Source organism: Panthera onca, chromosome X, assembly GCF_046562875.1.
Source record: "Panthera onca isolate mPanOnc1 chromosome X, mPanOnc1 haplotype 2, whole genome shotgun sequence".
Taxonomy (NCBI): domain Eukaryota; kingdom Metazoa; phylum Chordata; class Mammalia; order Carnivora; family Felidae; genus Panthera; species Panthera onca.
In genome coordinates, this window is record NC_138357.1 from 2,617,959 (window position 1) to 2,644,728 (window position 26,770).

Genomic DNA, 26,770 nt, shown 5'->3' on the forward strand with positions numbered 1-26,770 from the left:
TGATCAGACTGAATAAAATATTGAAGCTTTGCTTCCAAATCTCAGATGAAAGAAGTAAAATGTGTGGCTAAAAACAGAAAAAAATACAGAGCTTGTAGAAAGTAAGGCAGGTACAAAAAAGCGAAATGTCAAATGGAAAGAGTATAGGGGAAGAGAGAGAGGGAGAGAGGGGAAGGGAGAAGGACAAAAGCAAATAGTATCCCCCAATTTCGAATTGTACGGTATATCGGAGTGGTGGAATAAAGTATGAATTTCATTTCCTTCATAAATTTTATATTTTCTAAAAATTATTTTACCATGAATGTTTATTGCTTTTATAATTAGAAGAAAGACTTAACAGTAGAACTGAATTTAACTAAGAGTGCTCCATATTAAATTATTTTTGGAAAGTGGAATGTTCCTTATTAGCTAAGCTCTAGAAGGATAACTTGATAATTCATGAAATCCTCTTGGCATCACTGTACGAAACCAAGACGTGGTGTAATGATCTATAGATAGCAGCCATCCAATACCTGTGTTTTCGTGTAGTCGGATGACAATTGAAACGCATCAATTTGACTTCCCCTTAAAAGTTTAATACAGATAAGTTCAAGTTTGGTGTTGGAAAAGTCAAAAGATGTTATAACTCAGTCTTGGTTATTCGTGGAGCAGATACTCCACTAATGTCCTTTGTTCCTATTTCTTTTCTGTTTTTCAGATTTTTAATAGTTTCCTAACATCCATGGACTGCATTTGCAAAACAATGACAATGGTGTTAAGAAGCCACAAGATGGAGATGTTGAGCTGCCATTGTTAATGACAGTCAGGTCCTCCTTGACAAATAACAGTGGTTCCAACTTCAGTGGGGTTGAGAGCAACCTGGAGAATTTATTTAAAATGCAGATTCCCAGGGGCGCCTGGGTGGCTCAGTCAGTTTAAGCGTCTGACTTTGGCTCAGGTCATGATCTCACAGTTCGTGGGTTCGAGCCCCGTGTAGGGCTCTGTGCTGACAGCTCAGGGCCTGGAACCTGCCTCAGATTCTGTGTCTCCTTCTCTCTCTCTGCCTCTCTCTCTCTCTCTCTCTCTCTCTCTCAAAAGTAAATAAACATAAAAAAATAAAAATAAAATAAAATGCAGATTCCCAGTGCCCACCCACATATTTGATTGGGCAGGCCTTGGATAGACCCAAGGAATCTGGACTCTAACACTCTCCTTTCTGTGATTTTGATATAGGTGATCCCACGCACCACACTTTGAGAAACTATGATGTAAATGGTAATCAAAACCATGGACCTATATGGAAACATTTAGGGAAAGGGTATAAATTGAGAAAAGAACTGAGTAAAATCAAGTCTTGAGGAATGCCATCATGTGAGGGCTCATTTGAAAAGAAGGAACTTGCAATGGTAATAAGAAGTTGCGAGAGGGGCACCTGGGTGGCTCAGTCAGTTAAGTGTCAGACTCTTGATTTTGGCTCAGATCATAATCTCACAGTTCGTGAGTTTGAGCACAGCATCGGGCTCATGCTGACAGTGCAGAGCCTGCTTGGGTTTCCCTCCTTCAATCTCTCTCTTGCTCTCTCTGTCTCTCTGCCCCTCCCCTGCTCATGCTCTGTCTCTCAAAATAAATAAATAAACTTTTATAAAAAGAATAAAAATGCCCTGTGACATTTGACACACCCTAAATAATTCATATACTTGAAATACATTATATTTCCCATCCCAAATTTTTTAATGTTATATTTAATCTTGATGATCAAAACATTCATTTTTTAGGCTCTGAAATATATAGCAGGCACTAGTTTGCAGTCAATGTTTGATGTTCAGGAAATTGTATACCAGTGGCTAAAAATGTGGCCATAATAATGACAATATAAAAATTATTATAATATAATCACAATTGTGGTATAACTAATTATAAACATTAATATTATTGTGCTGTTATCAATATTTGAGTGCTTGCTTTATATTATTGAGTGCCCATAAGATTTTTTATGCATTATTTCACTTAATTTCATCCAAAATACTATGAGAACAATACTGCTGTTATGCCTTTAAGATAGTAAGAAAGTCACCGAGGCTTAGGGAGGTCAAGAAATTAGCTCAATATCTCACAGTCTGTAAGTGGGAAGGCTTTGTTTAATTTCATGCTGGACTTTGTCTCACAGTCTGTAAGTGGGAAGGCCTCGTTTAATTTCATGCTGGACTTTCAGTTCATGCTTCTAGGATTTTTATGAGTTTCCCTTTAAGAAAACCCAATGCAGTCAAGTTTTACATTAATTTTAGAAAGGCATAGACTGCGGGGGCTTCCAGCTCCCCACCTAAGTCCTGGCTCTCCTCGTCTTCCTGGGCCCCTGTGTAGGCATCATTTCCCAGATTTCCTTGCTGTTAGGTGTGACCGTGTGACTGAGATGTAGGCAATGAGGTGTCAGTGGAAATGGTGTGTGCCACTGCCAGGCCTAGCTCATAAAAAAAAAAAAAAAAAAAAAAAAAAAAAAAAAAAAAATCCCCGTACCTGGCACACCTCCGTGCCCTTTTCCCCTTCTAGCAAACTGCAAAGGAGGCCACGTCCAGGGCACCCGTGGAAGTCACATGTTGGATGTGGCAGACTTTCTGACAGCCTGGGTCCCTGTAGAAGTGCATGGATAATGCCCACCATGAGGACATACTGACTTTCCCAGTAATGTTACAGGAGAAATAAACGAACTAGTTTGGAGTCATTATACATGTTTGGGTTTAAATGTCACAGTAATAGTGTACCACACCTGATGCAAGTTGGGTAAAAATAAATTTCAGGTATGCACTGTTCTATCATTATGAATTGCGATTGACTGCATTTCAAATAGTGGCTTAGACACATAGGGGGTTCACTTATTCCGGTTAACATGCAGTAGGAATACACTGTTCAGGGCTGGTGCTACACAAGGAGCCAGGATCTTCTCTTTTCTTGCCCCTCTGTCCTTAAATGTGGCTTTTGTCTCCAAGGTCACAAGCATTGTATCTATATCTCTGGCAGGACAAAGGGTAAAGATCAAAGGGGGAAGCCAGCTGCATCTTTCCAGTTCATGAAGCTTTCCTAGGAATGCCACCAGTGTCATCTGGGACACGTATCATGGCCAGCCCAGGGGCTGGACTGGGCCACGTGCTCACCTCTACACATAACGGGGTCAAGGTTCTGTTAGCAAGGATGAAAGGATGAAGGGTAGAATGCTTAGGTAGATGCACGGCCTGCCATAGCACTTATGTTACATTGTATTTATTAATTATCCAAATCCCTTGTGGTAGCTTCTTACAAATCCAGATTCCTGTCCTTGTGCTAGCCATAAAGAATCAGAATGTCCCTGAAAATTTGGATGCACACTACTTTCAGGTTGCTGAACTGCTGATCTTTGCTCTATCGAGGATAGCCCCTTTGTCTTTTCACCTGGTCTGGTGTCCATGAACTCTTCAATGGGTTTATCATTTCATGACGTTTAGGTGCATTCCAAAATGTTAAAGATAGTACCTTCCTCAAGTAACTTGTTTTGAAATTTACATTGAAAACGACAACTTTTTAAAGGACTCCCACATCTGCGGTCACACTCTTCAAAGACACAAACACTGCTAGAGATCATGATCTACAGCTGAAGATGAGGTTTATTTCCAGAGCAGCAAAGTAACCCAAAACGGTCACAGGTGTGGGCCAGGGGAGAGCAGTGGGGCAAAATACCAAAGGTCTGGTCCTAGCTCTACTGTGAAGCTCTACAAACTTGGGTAAACATTTGCGCTCTTTGATCCTCATCCTCTTAAATTATAAACTGGCCTTACACTAATTCATCTTCCAGAGGGTTATCAAGATGATTAAATGAGCTATGGGTATGTATACTTTCGAAGGGCAGTAAAGCTTGCAGAAATGTTGTTTTTATTTACGGGCAAACAGTAACCAATTTGAATTGTAAGTTTCAAATCTGCTCGGTTGAATCATACAGGTTTCCAGCATGATCAAGGTGGGGCACAATAGTACAGTCTCATTAGCACACAGATGATTGGATTACAGTGTATTGAGAGGAGAGAGGCAGCACAAATCACAGCATCAGGCAAAGGAAGGAGTGCCAACCAAGACTTGACAGAGAAGTCGACTGAGCTTGTTCAAAGGCCCAGTGGTGAAACAGCAATGGTGTGCTTGAGGAAACTGCAAGAAGCTCAGGATGGAGAGGATAAAAGGGAAGTTAAACGAGTCCAGATGCTAAGGGTTCTCATACATAGGGTAGAACCTCTTGTGGAGGCTCTGAGGAATTCACCGAAGGATCTTAGGCATCCTAGTATCAGCTAATATTTGAGGACTCAGAGTTAGACAGTTCTGGCTTAGAGTCTTCATTCTACTCCAAGCTGTGGTTTTTGGCACAGGATAAATGAAATGACTGGTGGACCAGGATAGGGAAGCGGAATCAGGGACAGAGCGAAACTTGACATATGATAGGCATGGCATAGCTGATAGTGGGGAAGTGTGTGCCATTCAATAAATGAGGGTGGTACAATTATTTTTTCATGGGAGGAAAAAAGCAATTAGATCACTACCTGAGAGCAAGCACAAAGATCAATTCAACATGATCAAAGACTAAAAAAATGCAAGATCACACCTTAAAACATCTATAAGAAAACATAGGAGAAAACTTTTATGACCTTAGGGTTCATACAATTTTATTTGCAAAGGCCCAGGAGGCAAGGAAACAAATAGATGAATTGGACAACATCAAAATTTAAGACATCTGGGCATCAAAGGACATTCTCAACAAAGTGTCCAGGCAATCCATGGAATTGATAACAATGATTGCAAACAATCTCTCTGATAAGAGAGTAAAATGCTGAACATATAAAGAGGTCCGGCCAATCAACCACAACCACCACCGCAACTACAGCAAAGGTCATCTGATTAAAAAATTGTCAAAGGACTGGAATGGACATTTCTCCAAAGAAAGTATACAAATGGCGATAAGCGCATGAAAAGAGTCTCAACATAACTAATAATTACTGAAATGCAAATCAAAACCACAAGGAGACAGCACTTCACACTCATTTGGATGCCCATTATCAAGCAAACAAAATACAAAAACAAAACAAAGACAAAAAAAAAAAAAAAAAAAAAAAACAAAACAAACCCGGAATAACAAGTGTTGGCATGGATGTGGAGAAACAGGAACAATTCCCCACTGTTGGTAGGATTGGAAACTGGTACAGTTACTATGGAAAACAGTATGGAAGAACCTCAAAAACTAAGCAATAGAGCTATACCATACAATCCATCAATTCCGTGGCTAGGTATATGCCCAAAAGACGTGAAAGAAGAGAATCAAACAGATACAGAGTGTCAGAAAGATATTTGTGTACCTGTGCTCATACAGCACTTTCACAATAGATAAACGTGGAAACAAAGTGTCCATCCACAGATGACTGGAACCCCCCCCCCCCACAAAAAAGTGGACTACATGGGGAAATCATCTCAGAGGTCAGCCCAGCCGCCGCCACCGCATGCTGCCCTTGGGGGCCTCGACCTGTCCTGTCCTGTCGTGTCCTGTCCTGTCCTGACGGAGCCCGGGAGGACTCTGGGAGGGACATCACCTCATAGGTCAGCCCAGCCGCCCCCATCCCATGAGTCCTCGGGGGCCTCGTCCTGTCCTGTCTTCTGTCCTGTTGGAGCCCCCGAGGACTCCGTGGGGCCATCACCTCAGATATCAGCTCAGTTGCCACAACCCCACACTGCCCACAGGGTCTTGTCCTGTCCTGTCCTGTCCTCTCCTGTCCCATCCCCTCATCCGGGGGATGCCTCGGAGACATCACCTCAGAAGTCAGCCCAGCCGCCGCCACCCCACATTGCCCTCGGGGGCCTCATCCTCGTCCTGTCCTGTCACAGTCCTCAAGGACTCCATGGGATCACCTCAGAGGTCAGCCAAGCAACTGCCGCCCCACACCCTGGTCCCCTCGTGGCTGAGTAGACGCCCCCGCCCACCTCCCATGGCCAGACAGAGTCACCAGACCCGCCTCCCCACCCGCCTGGCCTCCCTAAGGGTCCCTATGCCCCACCCTCATCCTCTGTCTCTCTGTCCCTCCCTCCATCCCTCTACCTGCACGGCGACCTCCACACCGAGTCCTCTGCGAAGCTCCTCTGAGAGCCTCGGGAGGGCAACGAACTCCCCAGCCGTGCCTGGGCAGGAGCGTCGCTGATTGGTTGGCTAGGTGCACGTGACGGGGGCGGGACCTTCGCCGAGACACGCCCCCTGGAGGGACTGCCCAGGACCTTGGCGTCCGTGCCAAGGGTGGAGGCCAGGGCTCGGGGTTTCCCGTTCTACTGCCGAGGATGTTTCGCAGGCCATCCTCCTGGGAAATCACAAAAGGACACCGGAGTGGGCGACAGGTGCACCTTTCCTATGTGGGGGAATTTAACAATTCCTACTCCGTCTCCTCCCGGGACCCTTTCCACCCACTGCTTCCGCTTGCAGAGGAATGGCCATCCTCCTGAGTGTTCTGTGTAAACCACCCCCGTCCCTTTTCTACCGCTTTTGGTTTTGTTTGGTTTTGTGGAAGACCCGTGTGTGTATCCTTGAATATCCTTGCTTCCTGGTGCGTTGCCTGGGTATTACAACAAACTGTATCGCGTTGTGCATAGTATTCCGCCACATTCTTTCTCACCCAACATTGTGTCCTAACGGTGACTATACTATTCCGTGGAGCCACAGTGCTTTCATTTTCCCTGTGGTAGCACACACCGTTGCGGAACCACTCCTCGGTTCGTTCATCCATTTTCCTGTCCATGGACACGTGGATACTTTCCACTTTAGAGCCCTAAAAAGCAGTGATACTAGAAATATTCCAATGCCTGGCGTCCGTGCAATATGCTTTGCAGCGTCAGAAGGAGCCAAAGAGGTTAAAGCAGTTAATGACCTATTCCTAGGTCATAGGCTAGCTGAGTATTCAGTAGAACAAAATTATTTCCAACGTATGTGACTACACCAGCAGGTTGGGTTCTGATTGTTCCATATACGCACCAATACTGGGTATAATCAGATTACAATTGGCTGGGGAAGGGTGGTGGTGTGGGGAGGATGGGGATGGTGTCCGTGCTGGTGGCGTTTGCGGTGGTGGTGGCGGCGGCGGTGGCGGTGGTAATCCTCTTCAGCATTTCTCCCACACTAAGAAGAATGAGCTCTTTTTTATGCTCATTGGCCAATGCAATTTCCTTTCCCACCACATTTATCTATGTGGGTGTTATGACCTTTCTTCCACTGGGTAGGATGACTTGCTTACAGTTTTGTAGAGCTAGATATCAGTCTTTACAGCAGCGTTTCCCTCTGCCTTTTTATCGCAATAAAATAGAAACAATGCAAATTGTACCTGTTCAGCCATTTGTAGGTGTACAGCTCAGTGGCATTAAGTACATTCCCATTGTACAACCATCACTGCCATCCATCTCTCAACCTTTTTCATCTTTGCGGACTGAAACTCTGAACCCATGAAACACCTATTGCCCATTCCCTCCTCCTCCCACCCCCTGGCAACCACCACTTTACTCCCTTTCTCTATGAATTTGGGTACCTCATACGTACACCATTTGTCCTTCTGTGACTAGCATATTTCACTGAGCATAATGTCTTAATTCCCCCACATTGGGAAGGTGGAGGCTTGTGCACCTGTCGCCCACTCCGGTGTCCTTTTGTGATTTCCCAGGAAGATGGCCTGCGAAACGTCCTCGGCGGTAGAACGGGAAACCCCGAGCCCTGGCCTCCACCCTTGGCGCCAACGCCAAGGTCCTGGGCAGTCCCTTCAGGGGGCGTGTCTCGGCGAAAGTCCCGCCCCCGTCACGTGCACCTAGCCAACCAATCAGCGACGCTCCTGCCCAGGCCCGGCTGGCTAGCTCGTCGCCATCGCGAGGCCCTCAGAGGAGCTTCGCAGAGGACTCCGTGTGGAGGTTGCTGTGCCTGTGGAGGGGTGGAGGGAGGGACAGAGAGACAGAGGATGAGGGTGGGGCATAGGGAAGACCCTCAGGGAGGCCAGGCGGGTGGGGAGGTGGACCCGGTAGCCCTGTCTTGCCATGGGAGGTGGCGGGGGGGGGTGTCTTCTCAGCCATGAGGGGACCAGGGTGTGGGGCGGCAGCGGCTTGGCTGACCTCTGTGGTGATGTTCCCATGGCGTCCACTGGAGCTGTGACAGGACAGGACAGGACAGTAGAAGACAGGACGAGGCCCCCAAGGGTCCTGCGGGGTGGCATCAGCTGGGCTGACCTCTGGGGTGATGTCCCTACGGAGACCTCTGGGCTGTGACAGGCCACGACAGGACAGGACAGGTCGAGGCCCCCGAGGGCAATGTGGGATGGTGGCGGCTGGACTGACCTCTGAGGTGATGTCTCCGTGGACTCCTCTGTGGCTCTGACAGGACAGGAGAGGACAGGACAGGAGAGGACAGGGTAGGATGAGACCCTAAGGACAGTGGGGTGGTGGCAGCTGGGCTGACCTCTGAGGTGGTGTCCCCACGGAGTCCTCTGGGGCTCCACAGGACATGATAGGACAGGAGAGGAAGACATGAGAACGAGGTCCCCGAGGTCAGTGTGGGGTGGCAGGGGCTGAGCTGACCTCTCAGGTGATGTCCCCACGGAGTCCTCTGGCATTCCAACAAGACAGGACAGGACAAGATGAGTACAAGGCCCCAGACGGCACTGTGGGATGGCTGTGTCTGGGCTGACCTCTGAGTTGGTTTCCCCATGGAGTCCTCCGGTCTCTGACAGGACATGACAGGACAGGAAGAGGACGGGGCCCCCGAGGGCAGGGTGGGGTGGCAGTGGCTGGGCTGACCTCTGAGGTGATGTCTCCAGGGAGTCCTCTGGTCTCTGACAGGACATGACAGGATAGGGGGAGGATGAGGCCCCCGAGGGCAGTGTCTCACGGTGGTGGTGCCTGGGCTGACCTCTGAGTTGGTGTCCCCATGGAATCCTCGGGGCTCCAAGAGAACAGCACAGGGCAGGACGAGACCCTGAGGGCAGTGGGGTGGCGGTGGCTGGGCTGACCTCTGAAGTGATGTCCCCACGGAGTCCTCCGGGGTTCCCAGAGAACAGGACAGGACAGGTTGAGACCCCGAGGGCAGTGGGTGATGGTGGCTGGGCTGACCTCTGAGGTGATGTCCACGGAGTCCTCCGGGGCCCCAAGAGAACAGGGCAGGGCAGGACGAGACCCCGAAGGCATGTGGCATGGTGGTGCCTGGGCCGAATTCTGAGGGGTGTCCCCATGGAGTCCTCTGGGGCTCCAAGAGAACAGGACAGGACAGGTTGAGAACCCGAGGGCAGTGGGGTGGCGGTGGCTGGGCCGACCTCTGAGGTGATGTCCCCACGGAGTCCTCCAGGGCTCCGATAGGACAGAACAGGACAGGTCAAGGTCCCTGAGAGCAGTGTATAGAGGTGGCAGCTCTATGGACCTCTGCATGATATCCCCACAGATATCCCACCGGGACTCCCACTGGACAGGACAGGACAGGACATGGCCCGCGAGAGCAGTGAGTAGAGGCGGCAGCTGGGCTGACCTCTGCGGTGATGTTCCCATGGAGTCCTTTGGGTCTCCAATAGGACAGGGCAGGACAAGACAAGGCCCCCGAGGGCAGTGCATGGTGGCAGCGGCTGTACTGACCTCTATGGTGATGTCCCCACGGAGTCCTACAGGAATCCGACAGGACAATACAGGATGAGAACAGGTTAGGATAGGATGAGGTCAAGGCCCGCAAGGACAGTAGGGGGTGGCGGCAGCTGAGCTGACCTCTGAAGTGATGTCCCCACGGATTCCTCCGGGGCTCCGAGAGGACACGACAGGACAGGACAAGGACAGGACAGGATGAGGCTCTCGAGGGCAGGGCTGGCAGGGTCCGCAGGATGGGAAGCGAGCCCGACGTTCCCCTCTTCAGGACAGGGCCACACCTGGTGAGGAGGCGGCATCTGCGTCTGTCCCTCCTGCCCAGCCGCTTGCCCTGCAGGACTGCTTGGTTGTCCTGGGGTCCAGATGGCATGTCGAGGAGACCCCTGACCTGACTGTCCCTGGACAGGTGCAGAACGGTTTCTTCCCCATCCATTTGGAGGGGACACTTCTTTTGGCCACGGCCAAGTTTGGGCCTCCAGACCAGCACGTTGTCCCTTGGGGACCGAGAGCAGGGGACAGCCGCTGTGCCAACATAGGGGCAAGAATCTGGCAGAGGGTCCTGACACTCAGGTGTCCTGGGGCAGGTCGCAGCCAGGGAGAGGGGGTCACAGCCACGGGGGGCAGGGGTCTGCTGTCACCATCGTCTTTGTCCCCTCCTAGCCCAACGAGAGACAACGAGGACGCGCATGCTCTGATCTGCGCAGAGGACCCTTGCCTGGCATCGCTCATTGACCATGTCCCCATTTCTTTCACGCGTGTTTGCACTCACAAGGTGCAGGAGAGCTGTCTGTACCTGAGAAGACACCTTGGGATGGCGCCACCTCGGAGGAAGCGCCTGAGGAGAGCTGCGAAGGCCCCGGTGGAGGCTCCGGGTATGGCAGCCAATGACTTTCGGGGACAAGAGAGAAGAGACCTGAGTGGGACAGAGGCTGTTCCTGAAGGTACACTCTATCTGACACCTTTGCAGATGCAGCGCCTGTAGATACCACCCGCGGGGCAGGTCGCTGCTTCTGAGTCCTTGGCATTGTAAGCAGTAAAACACGTGTGTGTGTGCGTGTGTGTGTGTGTGTAAAGCGGTTTCATGTACCGGACGTTGCCCACTCGATCCTCCCATCCCAGACCAGGATTACAGAAGCTTAGATAGCAGCACTTCTGCTCGCTCGCAGTTGCTCTTTCCGGAATGTCTCACACGTGCCGGGTGGTGTAGTCTGACCTTAACCCTGAAAGGTTTGCAACACTGTCTCCAGAGCATGGTCCTCATCCCCCATCCAGTTTCATCTGACCCTGTGCATACGTGCTTCCTTCCTTTCATATGTCTGCCGTAAAGACTTTTGCTTGCAAGAGGCCTAAAACACTCCACACGGCGAGGCTACCGCCCCCTGAAAACTGATCAGAATACCATACTTCCTTTTAAAATGCTTTCCACTTTTATTTCAATGCAGGAAACAATCCAATACCGGATAAGCCCGGGGAGAGCAGTCCTTCTGCAGGAACATTTGAGACAGATGTGGGGTAATGTCTTCATAGTGTTATCACCTGCCAGCTCTAGGCAACATGGCTCATACAATTATTCTCCATAAAATCCTAGAATGACACATTTCCTCCAAAGCAAATATGATCTTTGCTTATCCTTACTCAATAATGTTCCATGTAACTTCTTCACAGGAATGAAGTACAGAAGATGCTGGAAAGGCTTGGAGGTATGTTTAAGTGATATTTGCAGTCAAAACAATTGTTTAATCCATACAACTTTTATAAATGGGAATGTTAGTGAGTGGATTCCAAGACTGGTTTTAATGCCTTGTTCTAGTATAGAGCACTTTATACCAGTATTTATAGTGTGATTCAACTTTGTAAGTTTCTTTACTGACCTTTTGAATTGTTGATGTGGAAAACTGAAAACGGTACTAACAGTCGTGAGGTAAGAATGATGCCATTATTTTATGCACGTGTACACTTAATGTACTGTGTAAGAGTGTGTGAGAAAAGTTTATACTGCCTTTTGTGTGCACAGCTTAGGTGATGTATCAACGTGTATTGCCAATTTTAAATTTTCTTAATTTTGCTACCTTTCATAACTTTCCAGTGTGCTTCCCTTTGGAGTAGCAGCACAAATCGAATCCTCTAATATAACTCTTTATTTTTATTTTTCATTAACAAACTGTGTAGCTGCAAAGTAAAGAACTCTGCTAGCTAGTGAGAAGTGTCTAATCATATCCAAACTCCTAAATTTTATGTTGTTCTGTCAGATGTCACTTACACCATCTGCACTATAGGACAGTACACTTAGCAGAGTCTGAGTCAATATGTGGCTCTCCATAGAGATCATCCTTACAGGCAAGTATCTTTTGAAGGCTTTGCTCTATTTGGTGGTGACAAAGTGCTTGCTTTGTGAGGTGTCTAATAAACTTCTTATTATAGATGGATTCTGGGTGTATAAAATATTTTTATTGTAGTGCAGATCCTTCATGACTACTGAAAAATAACTACGGACTGTAGATCCATAAAGTCAAATCATATGCTCTGCAAAGCGTTATTTGAAGTATTCAGATTCTGTGAAATGCAGCACTTATGGATGAAAGTGTTATATAAAAAGCTCCATGAAAATATTTTTTAAATGTTTTTGAATTCATTTATTTAAACTAGAATTTTACACCCACGGCCTTTGTCTCTGTTAGTAAAATGCAGTTAAAAGCATCACTCACTAGATTGCTTGAAAAATAATTTTTTAATGTGCGATATAATTATTTTTATCCTTTTTGAGGGTCATTTTTAGGAAAATACTTTCGTGCTTTTTATATAATGCATTCTAATGGTAACCCATCCAAATGTATCCCTTGAGTTGGAGGACATTTACCCATGTAAACGTGTCCCTTGAGTTGGAGGATATTTTATAAGTTTAGAAAAATGTGCGTGTTAGCAAATTTTCAGAAGGAAATTAAAGTCTGTCTTTGAGATTCTTTATACACATTTTGATAATGAAAAATATATTGATTATTAAGCCCTTTTCATTATCTCTAAACTAAAAGGTGACCTGCAGTTAGAAAAATTAGAATTGGGATACTAGCACTGGAAAGATTTTACAGAAAATAGTGAGCAAATCTTGCTTTTTGAAATGATGCCTGAATTATAAATTTTATTTTACTTACTTTGTTTTTTGAAGTGTAATTGACATACGACATTATGTTAGTTCCAGGTATACAACATAGTGATTGGACATTTATGATGTCTGTATTATAAATTGTAAATGTACTTTGCACATTGCCAAGGCAACATTTACCTGTACTGATCTGAATATATGAAAACGAAATAACTTTCAACATTTAAATTTCAGTGAATATCTATTTTCCATACAGTTGACATTAAACAGGCTCTTCTCACAAAGAGAAAAATGTTCGAAATGGGTACAAAAGCTTCTATCAAAACCACTAACGAAACAATTGAGCATGTTTGGAAACTACAACAAGAACAAAGGTGAAGTTGTTGGAGTGTTTTTGTTTTTGTTTTTGTTTTTGAGTCACGATGACATTTGTATCATTTCTTCGTATTCATTGGCGCAAATAACCTAAGACAAATTCTATTATATTGAATTTTCCAGCGAAAAACATATTTTGCTTGTTTTTTTTTCTAAGCAGATAAATTCCTTAGTTCTGTAACCTCACTCCTTAACAGATTCTGAGATGTATTTCCTAGAAGCCAATAAAAATGACCTTTCTTCCCTTTCAAATAACAATTGAGTTTTCTTCCTATAACATTAATTTATATTCATTCTAGGCCTACACTAGCTGAACTTCAGGTAAATGTCTTAAACCATTATTCTTGTGATAGTTAACTGTATTCAGTTATGTAGAAAAGGTTAATCTTATATTGTAAATAATTTGCATATTTTAGGTAAATTGTGTTCACCGTTCTTTAAAAAAAAAAAAAACATTGTTCGGGGGATATATTTAAGTGAAATATTCCTGTTTGGAAATCTTCTATGATAAATGGATATAATATCCTCATTGAATGAATCTACTTATCGTATCAGAACATATATGCTATTCAGTAAGAAGAAATGAAAAGTAAACTGCTTTTAGATAAAATGAATTTTTCTGGAAAACTGATAGTACAGTAAATCCTCATTAGCTTTTAAGAGGTAAGGCATGTGAGATAGCTTTTATGTTGGTCAGTTAGGAACAATACTTTTGGAATAAGAGTAAATTGTTCATGTCACCTTTCTGCTTCCCATGAGACTGCTATTTCAGCTGCTGTTATGCTATTACTGCCTTCTCCTTTTGTAGTGTAAATTGTGTCAAATCAATTTTGTTTTGAATACAGTTAATTCTTTCATGTCTTTATGAATTATGACAGTGCTCATTATTATGTTTTACAGGCAGAATCTTCATCTCAAATATTCTCAGCAGTTTCTGACTTTGTTTCGGGAGTGGAATGTAGACATGCAGAAAGCCCAGAAACAACAAGAAAAACTAGCCGTTGGTATCAGCTTTGGCTTTAAAATTGATTTATTTATTGTATCAAAGTCTCAAGTAGCGATAGGTCATGCAAAAACACAGGAGAGAATGTAGGGACCATGAGCCCAGATGGGTAAAGGTGGGTAGAAGATGTAGCGGTGGGAGACTGAATGTCCTCTCTGAATTGCTTCTGTCTATTTAGGGATACAGGAAGGCCACCAGTTAAGAGTTAGAGTGGTAGAGGAGGTGTTGCCTCTCGGGAGCAGAGAAGAAGTCCTGGAACTGTTTCCTGAGAGCAGGCCAGTGAATGGACTAGGGAAATGCCATTGCCAAGCAGCATTATGGTCTAACTTAGGTTGGTGTCATAGTGACCATGAATTTAAAGTGAGACCACATTGCATGGTTGTGGCAGAGCAGCTGGAGAGTTGGATTTTCCAGGGTTGGGGTTTAGCCACGCAAATTGGCGGAGTGAAAAGGGGGTAAGGTACATGTGCGAGGGCATAGGTATAATGATTGACCATGGCATTTAGGCCAGGAAGGAGGAAAAGGAAGAATATGAGGGTGGGGATCAGGGGCAATGAAAAGTCATAGGATCCATGGGATGTTAATCCTGAAAGAGTGTTGGACTATAGTAAGAAAGGGAGAGAACTACAAACAGGGAGGTAGAGGTTGAATATTGGGGGAAAAAATGGAGAACCAGTATAGTATAGTGGTCCAGAGCCTGGACTCTGGAGCCAGTTTTTGGGATCCAATCCTGGTTGACCGGTACTAGCTGTGAAATCAGCCACAAATTGTTTATCCCTGTGCCTCACCCAGGTTCCTCACCTATTATGGAAGGAGACATAATAAAAGCACCTGCCTCATAGAGTTGTTTTGAGGATTAAGTGAGATCATATATAATGTTTATTTAAAATGGTTCAGAATAGTACCTGACACACAGCTCCTATATAAGTTTTTGCTCTTATTAATATAATGTAGATGTTGCAGTTATTGGGAATGACAGAATCCAGGGTGTGACTATGTAAGTGAGCGACTGAAGTAGGGAAGAGGACAAAATTGTTGTTGGAGATCAGGTCAAGGAGCGGAAAGGCTGGGATCATCTGTGTGCATACTGAAATGACCAAGAATTAATACATGTTTTGAACGTTGTTAAGAAAAGAATATTCCCTCTGTAACTACTGTTAGGAAGGATCAGTGTATAGATTTTTGACTACTTGTAGTAAACACATTCTTGGAAGGGTCATTTGTGGGTTTTGAAATCAAGAGTTAAAACCTGTTTTCCATATTGGCAAGAAAAAAAATTTCCTACTTAATGACTACTAGGTAGGATCATCGTATTGTTTTTGTGTATTAGTGGTGAACACAGTTATCTAAACTCGGTCATAAAGGTTGTTACAACAGGAAATGTTAACAAGTATTGATTTAAAGAATATTCCTTTTAAACATGATGTATGATTATGTTTCTCTAAATATTAAATGTCACCCACATTTTATCATCCTTTTCTTTTATATTTGTAGAGTATGTTTCAAGAGCAACGAAAGGTTCTTCAACAAGCTAGAGTTGTTCAGAAACAGAGACTGCAAAAAATTAAAAATTTATATGTGCAATTCTTAGAGGTATTTGGCAACATAATACATTCTTATAAAACATAACATGTGTACAAAAGTAGGAGATAGTTTGTTTCTTTCTGAATCTATGTGGGGGGAAAAACCCAGTTAGGTTGTACATCTGAACCGTTAACCATTTTCCATTTGGAGTTCGTTGCTCTGTATTTAACATAATTGGTAAATGTGTTTTGATTTTGGGGATTAATTAATACTTTTGTGGGAGTCATTTAAAACAGGGAACTGTAAGCTGGGGATTTTACCTAGAAATACATGTATCGTGTAGAAAAGTGGTACTTTATCAACACTTTAATCATAATTTTTTGTGCAACAATCAGTTCGGAGGAGATCAGCAATAAATATATAGTGGAAACTAAGAAGTCTATAAGTCACTTCTACATGCCTTTTACTTGTATTGAAGGTTTCTGTTAAATATGAGTAGGCAGTGGTAATTGATGAATACTGCTTTTATTTCCAAATGTGTTACGTGTTTTGTGGCATAGTTGCTTTTGGAATATTAATGATTAATAATGACTTTATATGCAAACTTAAAATCATAAGAGAAGGTCTAAATACAATATAACAGGATGAAAAAGCCACAGGAGGACCAAACGTTTGTGAATTGAGAATGATCTGCTGTGATATTTGCACATTGACCAACTGTCCTCAGTGACACAGTCCTCTTCTTCATGCAGATATATACTTATTTAGGAGGCAGTAGAATCCTGCACATTCCTCTTCTTTTTTCTTGGTGTGTGTTGGGCGGAGGGGAGGTGTCCTTTACTTCTGCAACGGTACCTTAGTATCTTTCTTCGAATTCCAACTGCTGCTCCCTAGTTCAGGATTTCATCATTCCTTGCTTATGCTACTAAACCCTCATCTGAGTTCTCTTTTCCAGTCCATCCCTCACCATTCTGCAATATGATCTTCCAAAGCATAGACCTTCCCTCCTGAGAACCTGTCGTTAGCTTCCCATTTTAGGCCCTCAGGTATTCAAAGTCTGTGCCCCGCTTCCCCCATAACAAGGCTCCCTTTGTAGTTTTATACTTAACGTTCATTCTTTCCTCCCACCCCTCCAGATTGGTTGCTTTCTCTGAACTAACGCACCATTACTTCCTTGTTTCTAGAATACTTTCAATTGCCTCTTCCGTTTACCTACTGAAATCTTATTCTTTTGCCAACTAAATCAGAATCAATCTTATTTTCCACTACATAGTCACGGCAAGTTGTGTTACCTTAATTGTTATAAAGTTTTTGTGTTGTTTTTATTTACATGTTTTTTTGTTCTCACTGGAATAAGGAAGGAAGAGATCGTGTATTCATTTTTAAATTCCCCCACAGCACTTTTTATGTAGGCTGTAGTAGATCACTATTTGTTGGGTGAATAGTAAAGATTTAGAACATGTTTGTTTTTCATAACTTAAAGAGGTCGTGTCACAGATCATTTTATTCCCTCCAGTGTAATCATGCTACATTGATTATGAGTCATTATAAATGCACCGTTACATGGTGTCTAGAAAGCTTATTAGAGAGTTTTAAAATGATGGCATCTCATTCAGTGGGACTGTCAGTCTTTTTCTTTTTTTCCCTCCACCTTGACCTTAACTGTTTAGTAACCCATTGTTTTGAGCCTACTACTGTTGTGCCTCTATACTAATAATATTTGACTCAAACACAACATTTAAAAAATTTCTTAGGTGGGTATTTTGGTCTCCATGTATTAGGTATAATATCTTACTTGGAATAAATAACGGGCATCCTTTGCATATTAAGAGATGTTAGTTTTGAAATTTGCTTTTACATGTTTAGTGCGTGAGATGAAAAGTGGTGGTTTATAACTAAACTAGGCTTTTTGTTTTAGAGTATGCAGGACTTAGAGAAGGACCATGAACATCTTCTTACTGATGAACAAAGTGAAGTTAGAGAAGAAATGACCAAATTGCAAAACAAAATTATGATGGAAGTTGTAAGTATTTAGTGCATATTTAATATTAAGAACTAACAAGGGATGTGAGCATTGGGGTATTTTGTTTGCTGAAGTGTATATAACAATGACCTAAATAGCATGTAAATGTTTAATATTTCCTTCCTTGAAACAGCAACAGCAAGAGCTGGCAATTGTTCAAAAGTCTCTTCAATCCCTGTTATTCTGATGACTTTGAAGAAAGAACTTGAACCTAAGTGCTATGATAGAAGCATAACATTAGCTACACTGAACCACATTGCGGTAGTTTAAAAATTGTAGTTGAAATCAGTACATCTTGTTTACCATAGCTTGCTTGTTTAGTGCAAGAATCTTTTCCTGCTAAAACCCCAAGCCCTAAACAGTTATGTGGGTAGCAGCAATTCCACAATTATATGTATTAAGCTTTCAGCCCTTTGTTAGTAATGATGACTTTGTGTACTTAACACTGTCAATTAACTTTTAGCAACAGGATGATTTAATTTGAGGCTTGGCCTCCGTGGATCTGTATCAGTCCCAAAAGGTTCAGAGCACACATACAGAAAGAAGGTTACTTTGCTTTTCCTAAAGGAAAAATAAAATTAAAGGGTATAAAATCTATCTTACCCGTGTGCCCGCTTGTATTTTACTCATTAGTTTACAGAGCCAATTCTAATAAATATGATTTCAGAAAATATACTCTACTGCCTTATAAAAATTATTAAAAGCAAACATAAGATTGTGGGGTTTTTTTGGAATAAATTAAACTGCCTAAAATCATTGGGAGTACAGAACTAGATACATAAGTATCAGTGCTGAGACATGGGTTTGTGAAAATGTCATTTCCACAAAGACACCAAAATGTCATTTAATTGGTGTTGGTTCACTATTAAATGACACTTGCCCTTAGCATTGATTGAAAGTATTTCATTAATATGTACATATACCTAATGACTTATGGTTTAAGTATTTCACATCTCTCTTTAAAGATAAATTACCTATAGTGCCTTGTTTTCAAGTTTAATGTTCATTGAGTATGTGGAACGTTGATTTTATATTTGAGAACTAATAACTTGAATAATTCTTATACCTTTCTTTTTGTAATGGGCATTTTCTTTTTACATTTAATAACATAACACCATCTTCGTTTGGGCACATTATTTAATAAACATGACATTGTTTCAGAATATATTTGGAATAAGTCAGTTAAATGTGTTTTTTTCTGAGTTCCTGAAGTTGCTCTCATGAATCATTCAAAATAAAGCATTTCCATTCAGAGGAGAGGATTTATTTTCTCCTGTCTTTCTGCATTTTTTAAACGTTAATCCTGACCCCTGTATACCACCCTTCTGTTTGTTTTAAGGCTTTCCAAGTTTTAAAAAAATGAGCCCATATGGAATCTCTTTTTCTAACTGCAACAACGTATACAGGAATGAATGAGTCCTCCACCATTATCCAGTATTTGACATTATGGGGAGAATTTAATTGCTCAGCTTCACATGTTTGTAAAGAACTTTCCTGTTAAGCCAAAGCATGTGTTGGTATATGCGTCTGAAGTTCTGTTCCAAACTTCTAAGAAGGTCCTTATTTGGGAAGTTTTCCAGTAACTACAGAGGCACAAGTAAGTACTCCAAAGGTCCCCGTGAAAGTTCTAATATTCATACTAAGCCATCTAATTTTATGTGAGAGTGCACAGACGATAATCAGTACATAATGTACTTAGTGATCAAACAGTTGACATTTATTTCCATCCCCTGGCAACCTCAAATGAGTAAATACGTACTTGAAGCAACTTTGGCTGATATTCTAAGGGGAAGAAATATTTTGCCGTTATAACTATTTATGTATTTATACATAATTTGCCATTATATATCATCTGTGTGCATATTACAATTATATATATGTTCTAAACAGTTTTAGGTTCACAGCAAAATGGGGCAGAAGGTACAGAGATTTCTCATATACTCCCTGCCCCCACACACCCACAGCGACAAACTTAATCATTGACACATCGATATTACCCATAGTCCGTGGGTTACATTTAGGTTCACTCTTGTGTTACTTTTTTCTTTCTCTTGGTGAACAGTTTTCTTACATGTCACCTGTGCTTTAGCCATTGTTTTATTTTTCATAAAAGGGAACATTTAATGTCCACTTTTTTGTGGCAGTGAAATTTTAACTCAGAATATCAGGAAAGTCACCCTAAAGCAAATGTAAAAATTCATTTTTTTCTCCCCAAAAACGGTAGGACAGGTTTCTTTTACTAAATACAAATTTCAGGAAATTGCAGCCAGCGTTTTTATTAAAAAAAAAAAGTTTTATTTTTTTTATTTGAGGATAGTTGACACTCAATGTTACATTAGTTTGGGGTGTAGAATATAGTGATTCAACATCTCTATATGTTATGCTATGCTCACCACAAGTGTAGCTACCACGTGTCACCATACAATGCTATTGTAGTATCATTGACTGTATTCCCTATGCTGTATCTTTTATCCCCTTCACTTATTCATTCCGTAAATGGAAGCCATATCTCCCACTCTCCCTCACCCATTTTGTCCACCCATCACCCCCCCCAAAATGTCAGTTTATTCTCTGTATTTATAGGTCTGATTCTGCTTTTTGTTTGTTCATTTATTCATTTGTTTTGTATTTTAGATTCCAGATGTAAGTTAAATCCTAGGGAATTTGTCTTTCTCAATCGGACTTATTTCACTTAGCTTAATACCCTCTAGGCCCATTCACGTTATTGCAAGTGGCAAGATCTCATTCTTTTTTTACAGTTGCATAATATTCCATTGCCTGTATATACCACATCTTCTTTATTCATTCATTCATTTACCGATGGACACGGGTTGCTTCCGTATCTTGGCCATTGTAAATAATGCTGCAATAAACGTAGGGGTGCATATATGTTTTCAAATTAGCATTTTCTTTTTCTTTGGGTAAATACCCAGTAGAATTCTAGTTGGTAGATGAATGCACATATTCCCTTTTCTTCCATAGTAACTAGAGACCTTCTTTGAAAAGTAGCTGATATCAAGAAGTCACTTCCTCTAATACTGTTTGGCTCAACAATTACAGTATTACAAGCATGCACTTATGCAGTATCATGATTTAACATTTCAATCTATAGCAATCAAAGTATGCATCACCCTTTGTAGCAATCAGAGTAAGCATGGCTAAAATTATTCATGTCCAGGATTTTTTTTCTAATCCTTCAAAATGGGATTTTTCAGAGACAGAGAGATTACTCTTTTGACTACAGTGGTTCACTTTCCTATCTTCAAGATTGAAATGTGTTTTGTTTTGGTGCGGGGGAGTGTTTCTGATTAATGTACAGATTGCTACCTGTGAACTTAAATGTTGACAATTACAGTGGGGATGTCTTCTCTTCTCCTACAGCTTCTAATCACTCAGTTTGTGAACCTGATCAGATGTTTGATGATATGATGTCTTGAAGACATTAAAATGAAAGTGTCTTGAAATTTTCAGGCAGGAAGCACCAAACATGTCATGGAGGAAACGATGCAGTAACCATTAGAAGGATGGTTGCTGCATCGTTTGATATATATATATATATATATATATATATATATATATATATATATAAATTCTTATTTGTCTTTCCTGGAGCAGGAGCTGTTTGCCTACTTATCTCAAAAATCAAATGATACCCTAAAATTTTTGGCTGAAAATATTATTTTAATTTTTTTAAAATTTGAGAGAGAGAAAGAGAGGGAGAGAGAGATCAGGAGGGGCAGAGAGAGAGAGAGAGAGAGAGACAGAGGATCCGAAGTGGCCTCTACACTGACAGCAGCGAGCCCGATGTGGGGCTCGAACCCACGAACCATGAGATCATGACCCGAGCCAAAGTCAGATGCTCAACCAACTGAGCCACCCAGGTGCCCCCAAAATATTACATTTTAGAGTACTTCCTGTACGTTATATTTGAACCTCGTTGGAGTTGTATGAAATAGGCAACACATTTCACAATTACAGAAACTGAGTCACAAGAGGTAAAAGGCTAGGATGAAACGTTAAAGCTTGAAAGTCTCGGAACCCAGGTGGAAGTTCTGTGGCTTCGTTTTACAGCTGAAGAAACTGAGGAAAATGAGGGTAAGTGACTTACTGAAGGTCACTTAACAGTTATGTGTAGCCAGATTTCAATTCTACCAAACCATGTGATTCCAGAGCCTGTGTGTTTATTAATCTGTAAGCAGAATCAATACTAATAAATGACGGTAAAGGTATTTGAAAATTGGAGAATTATTAAGTAGCAAATATGTAATAATAGAAGTAAAATCTTAAGTGTTTGGGCCCAGTGAAGCTCTAGCTCCAGATTAAAAAAAAAAATTCTCTTAACAAACACTAGAATACCCTTGTCGTTAAATTCTATTATTTAGTGTCCCAAGGAAAGGAACTTTAACTGTAATACTCCAGCTAGATTTATTGCCAAGTGGTCTTCTAGTAAATATGATGTGAATATGATGGCATTGCTTAGCATATGCCCTTTATACCTGTCCTCCAACTTGTTTTCTTTCATATAGGTATTCTAATCAGTGGAAGTTGGTATTGAACAGCCTACACCTGTAGAACAGCCACTTTTTTTGTTTTTCAGAATTGCGTTTTGCCAGTGTTGTGTTTAGGGACTGCTCGCAAATAATATAGCTGGATAAACTACCTTAACTAATGAAATATACAAATCTTAGCCCAAAAGCCAGTAACTTGCTTAATGGGGAAACATTAACTAGAGACTCTACCACTAAAGTCAGAAACAAAAAGAGATGCCTAATATCTCATTACTATTTAACATTGTGGTGGAGCTATGTGCTGATGTAATTACACAAGAGGCAGGAAATGCCCACACAAAACTAGAAAGAAATAATTAATGGAAAAAGCGCTATAAACAGTGGAAGATATTAGTAAAGTTAACAGGCAATAAAACTAACATACAGAAACCAAAAGTTTTCATATATAGAAGGATAACCAGCTAGAAAATAAGAAGGAAAATTCCATTAATAATGGCAAAAATGAAATGCCTAGGCATACATTTAACAAGAAATAACCAAAATATAAATAAGGAAAACTACAAAATCATTCTGAAAGACACAAGAATAGACTTGGGCAGATGGAAAGATATGCCAAGCTCTTGGATCAGAAGACTCGACATCATAAAGAGTCAGCTCTTCTGCAGTAAATTTATAAGTTTAATACAATCACAATAAAAATTCCATGAGATTTTTTTTCTGAGGCTAGACAAGTTGATGTTAATATAGATTTTGGGGACACAAATGTGCACGCATAGACAGAAAAACTTTGAAAAAGAAGAAAGACCAATGGGGGGAGCCACGTCTACAGATACTAAAACCTATTACAAATCTATATAACAAAATAGCATAGTATTGATGCCTGAATAGAACAATTAAGCAAAAGAGAACATGTATGAATAGACTCAAATGCACATGGAAATTTGCCATACGATAAAGATGGCATATCAAATCAGTGGGGGATAATGGACTTTTAAAAATGTGTCATGGCGGGGAGGGGTGTTGTAACTGAATAGCCATATGGAAACAGATAAAATTGGATCTGTTCCTTACACTGTGTATTGGAATAAATTCTAAATGGGTCAGAGGTCCAGTTGTAGAAAATGAAACCATGCAAATATTACTTTACAACCTAGGATTCTCTTACGATTTAGAAGAGCTACTAACAATTGAGAAGAGGTCAAAAACATAATAGAAAAACACATTAAAATTGTGAATAAATAAATCACAGAAATGAGTATGAACTGGTTTTTAAATATATGAAAATGTTACTTACTCCTAGTAAGAAAAACATGTTCAGACCTTCCAATATCATAAAGTTTTTTTTTGTTTTTCCTGGAACTAGACAAGTTGGTTTTGCAGTCCATTTAGGGGGGAAGATTAGTACAGATGGACAGGGAAATCTTAAAAAAAAAAAGAAAGTTTACCTATTTATTTTGAGAGGGGGTTCAGAGAGAGAAGGAGAGTGAGAATCCCAAGCAGGCTCCATGCCCAGCTCAGAGCCCAACTCGGGACTCGATCTCAGCACCGTGAGATCATGACCCAAGCCAAAATCAAGAGTCGGTCGCTCAACTGACTGAACCACTCAGGTGCCCTGACAGGAAAATCTTGAAAATGAATAAATAGAAACAAGGGGAGCCATTCTTACAGAGATTATTCCTCATTTATCAGACTGGAAAAAATAATTGTCAACAATTGATCATTAGCTTTATAGCCTGCCAAGGCCTAGAAGCAATGATTCAGTTGCAGTGAGTAACTTAGAGTCTATTTTATGATCTTGAACACAAACAAGAGCTCCTTGGAGAAATAGCTGGTTCCAGATACGGGGTGGAATATAAATAATATAAGCCTGTAAAATCTTGGGAGGAAAAAATATATATATAAGCCTGGAACATCTTATAATATCCGAAAGTCAGGATGTGTGTTGAGGTTATGTCAAAAGGACACAGGAGGTGGGACACAGGGGTTCCTAATGGGCAAATGCAGAAATATGTGACCATCAAAGGAATAATAAATGCAATGGTTTGAATCACAAATATATTGACACTCATGAGTTCATTATAATACTAAAAAAAAAAAAAATCCCCAAATAACCCTTGCTCACTCTAAGTGATTGGAGCTAGCTCAGTCACCATCCCATCACTCTGAAAGGGATAGAACAAAGCATTAATTCTAGCTTTCTTATATGAACCATATTTTATGAAAATCAAATATTTATAAACTTATGCTTTATGGTATAATTCCAGACAGTAAATGCAACAAAAAACCCATGAAGAGTGTGTGTGTGTGTGTGTGTGTGTGTGTGTGCGCATGTGTGTGTGGAGGGGGGAATCACCATTTTGCAACACCTAATGAATTAATGGATCTAGCAATAACCCTCACTGGCTGGTAAATCCATGATGTGGAGGTTGATATGTCTGATGAACATACACCATGATTTTCCTGGGACAAGTCCTGGTTTACATTGGTTGTTCTATCATCATTACTAATACTACACCTTACTTTACCTCCTCTACAAAATAGTCTCCATTTGGATGACATATGATCAACCTACTGATAGGGAACTTTGTAATGAACAAGGAGGGCTCAAAACACCTGGACCCACTGGTCAATCTTAACATCACAATGAAAAAGAGACACAGAGACATTATCTCCTATTGGGCTGCAGATGCAATAGGAAGTACAAAGCACCATCTCTGACATATTTTTGCCATGGAGCCAAACCTGAATCTGATGATGAAGCCTCAAGTTCTGTCAGTTCAGGGTACATGCTAGTGACAGAAGAATATGTTGAGAAACACAGCAGGGGTGTGATCTGCCAGATCCAGGATTTCCAAAATTCAATGACACAATGACCTAGTCTCTTCCACAAAAAAAAAATGATAAGATAAAGGAAAAGCAAGAAATGATATGTATTAAAGGAAATTTATAAAACATATTAAAGAAAGACAGTCTGGACATCCTGTTTGAATTCTGATGTAAATGAGCCCATGGTAAAAGGACAGTTATGAAATTAATTGGAGAAATATGTTGACTAGATATCAGATAACATTAATGAATTTTTTATTGTGTATATTGATAGTATTTTTATTTTGTAGTGTGGGTTATGAATAAAAACATACCTAGGATTTGCTTTAAAATAATTGAGTGGAGACAGGAGCAGTAGCAGAGTTGGAGAGCGTAATATATGTGAAACAGAATGAACTGTATTTTGATAATTGTTGAAACTGGGTGACTAACATGTGAAGATTGTTATACTGTTGTATCACTTAGGTGCATGTTTGACACGTTCTAAACACACTCCTAGGGGCGCCTGGGTGGCTCAGTTGGTTAAGCGTCTGACTTCAGCTCAGGTCACCATCTCGCCATTTGTGAGTGTGAGCTCTGTATCGGGCTCTGTGCTGACAGCTCAGAGCCTGGAGCCTGCTTCAGATTGTGTGTCTCCCTCTCTCTCTGCCCCTCCCCCACTCGCACTCTGTCTCTCTGTCTCTCTGTCTCTCTGTCTCTCTCTCTCAAAAATAATAAACATTAAAAAAAATTTAAAAACACTCCCAATACCCTTATTCGATATACTCAAAACCTCAGAAAACCTCTCAGGCCTTCCCTGATCTTTTTGGCCATATGATGTACTGGGGACCATATGGGCTTTGGAGCCAGACAAACTTAGACTCAAATACTGGGTGATCTGGAACATACTACTCAACACCAACTTTGGTGATCCTCAGTGTCTGGTTTTGTAAGATAAGGATGACTTACTCCATCCCTGTTGCAGAATTTTTTATTTGAGTTTAGTTGATACACAATGTTATATTAGTTTCAGATACACAACACAATGATTCAACTTCTCAATATGTTATGCTATACTCACTAGAAGTGCAGCCACCATCTGTCACCATACAGTGCTATTACAATATCATTGCTATATTGCCTATGCTGCGCCTTTTATTCCTGTGACTTATTGGTTCCATAACTAGAAGTCTGTATCTCCCATTCCTCTTCATCCATTTTGTCCATCTCTTCACCCCTTCCCCTCTGGCAACCATTAGTTTGTTCTCTGTATTTATGTGTCTGATTATGCTTTTTAAAAATTGTTTATTCATTTGTTTTGTTTTTTAGATTCTACATATGAACAAAATCATATGATATTTGTCTTTCTCAGTCTCAGGTCACATAGCATAATACCCTCCACATAGATCCATGTTGTTGCAAATGGCACAAACTCACCCTCTTTTATGGTTGTGTAATATTCTACTGTGTGTGTGTCTGTGTGTGTGTGTTCAAGCCCATGCATACATTCCACATCTTTCTTATCTATTTGTCTATCAAATAGGTTCTTAGGTTCTTCCATATCTTGGCTATTGTAAATAATGTTTCAATGAACATAGGGGTGTACATATCTTTTCGAATTAGTTTCACTGGTTCTCCATGTAATTTTTTGAGGGACCCCTATACTGTTTTCCACAGTGGCTTCACCAGTTTGCATTCCCATCAACAGTACATGATGCCACTTATCTCTTCACATCCTCACCAACAATTGTTACTTCTTGTATTTTTAATTTAATTTTTATTTTTTAAAATGTTTATTTATTTTG

The 26,770-nt window shown here is 41.4% G+C and overlaps 1 protein-coding gene across 2 annotated transcripts; it reads left to right on the top strand.

The window, feature by feature from the left end:
* The first annotated feature begins 7,841 nt into the window (after positions 1-7,841).
* LOC132675841 (synaptonemal complex protein 3-like) lies at positions 7,842-18,833 on the top strand. Of its 2 annotated transcripts, XM_060628070.2 has the most exons (9): positions 7,842-7,920; positions 10,400-10,568; positions 11,070-11,139; positions 11,293-11,327; positions 12,984-13,101; positions 14,003-14,102; positions 15,600-15,698; positions 17,548-17,652; positions 17,786-18,827. In XM_060628070.2, exons 2-9 carry the CDS (start codon positions 10,439-10,441, stop codon positions 17,837-17,839), a joined length of 711 nt encoding a protein of 236 aa, XP_060484053.1. In that variant the 5' UTR covers positions 7,842-7,920; positions 10,400-10,438; the 3' UTR covers positions 17,840-18,827. The 2 variants fall into 2 exon arrangements, with proteins under 2 accessions (XP_060484053.1, XP_060484054.1); XM_060628071.2 differs by lacking the exon at positions 15,600-15,698 and having other exon boundaries at positions 17,786-18,833.
* The last annotated feature ends 7,937 nt before the right edge of the window (positions 18,834-26,770 follow it).

What these genes read in the sequence shown, in the direction of transcription:
- LOC132675841 (XM_060628070.2), top strand. Translation starts at nt 10,439, where the DNA reads ATGGCGCCACCTCGGAGGAAGCGCCTGAGGAGAGCTGCGAAGGCCCCG. An exon ending in GATGCTGGAAAGGCTTGGAG is followed by an intron (nt 11,328 to 12,983) that starts GTATGTTTAAGT and finishes TTTTCCATACAG; the next exon opens with TTGACATTAAACAGGCTCTT. An exon ending in AACAACAAGAAAAACTAGCC is followed by an intron (nt 14,103 to 15,599) that starts GTTGGTATCAGC and finishes TTATATTTGTAG; the next exon opens with AGTATGTTTCAAGAGCAACG.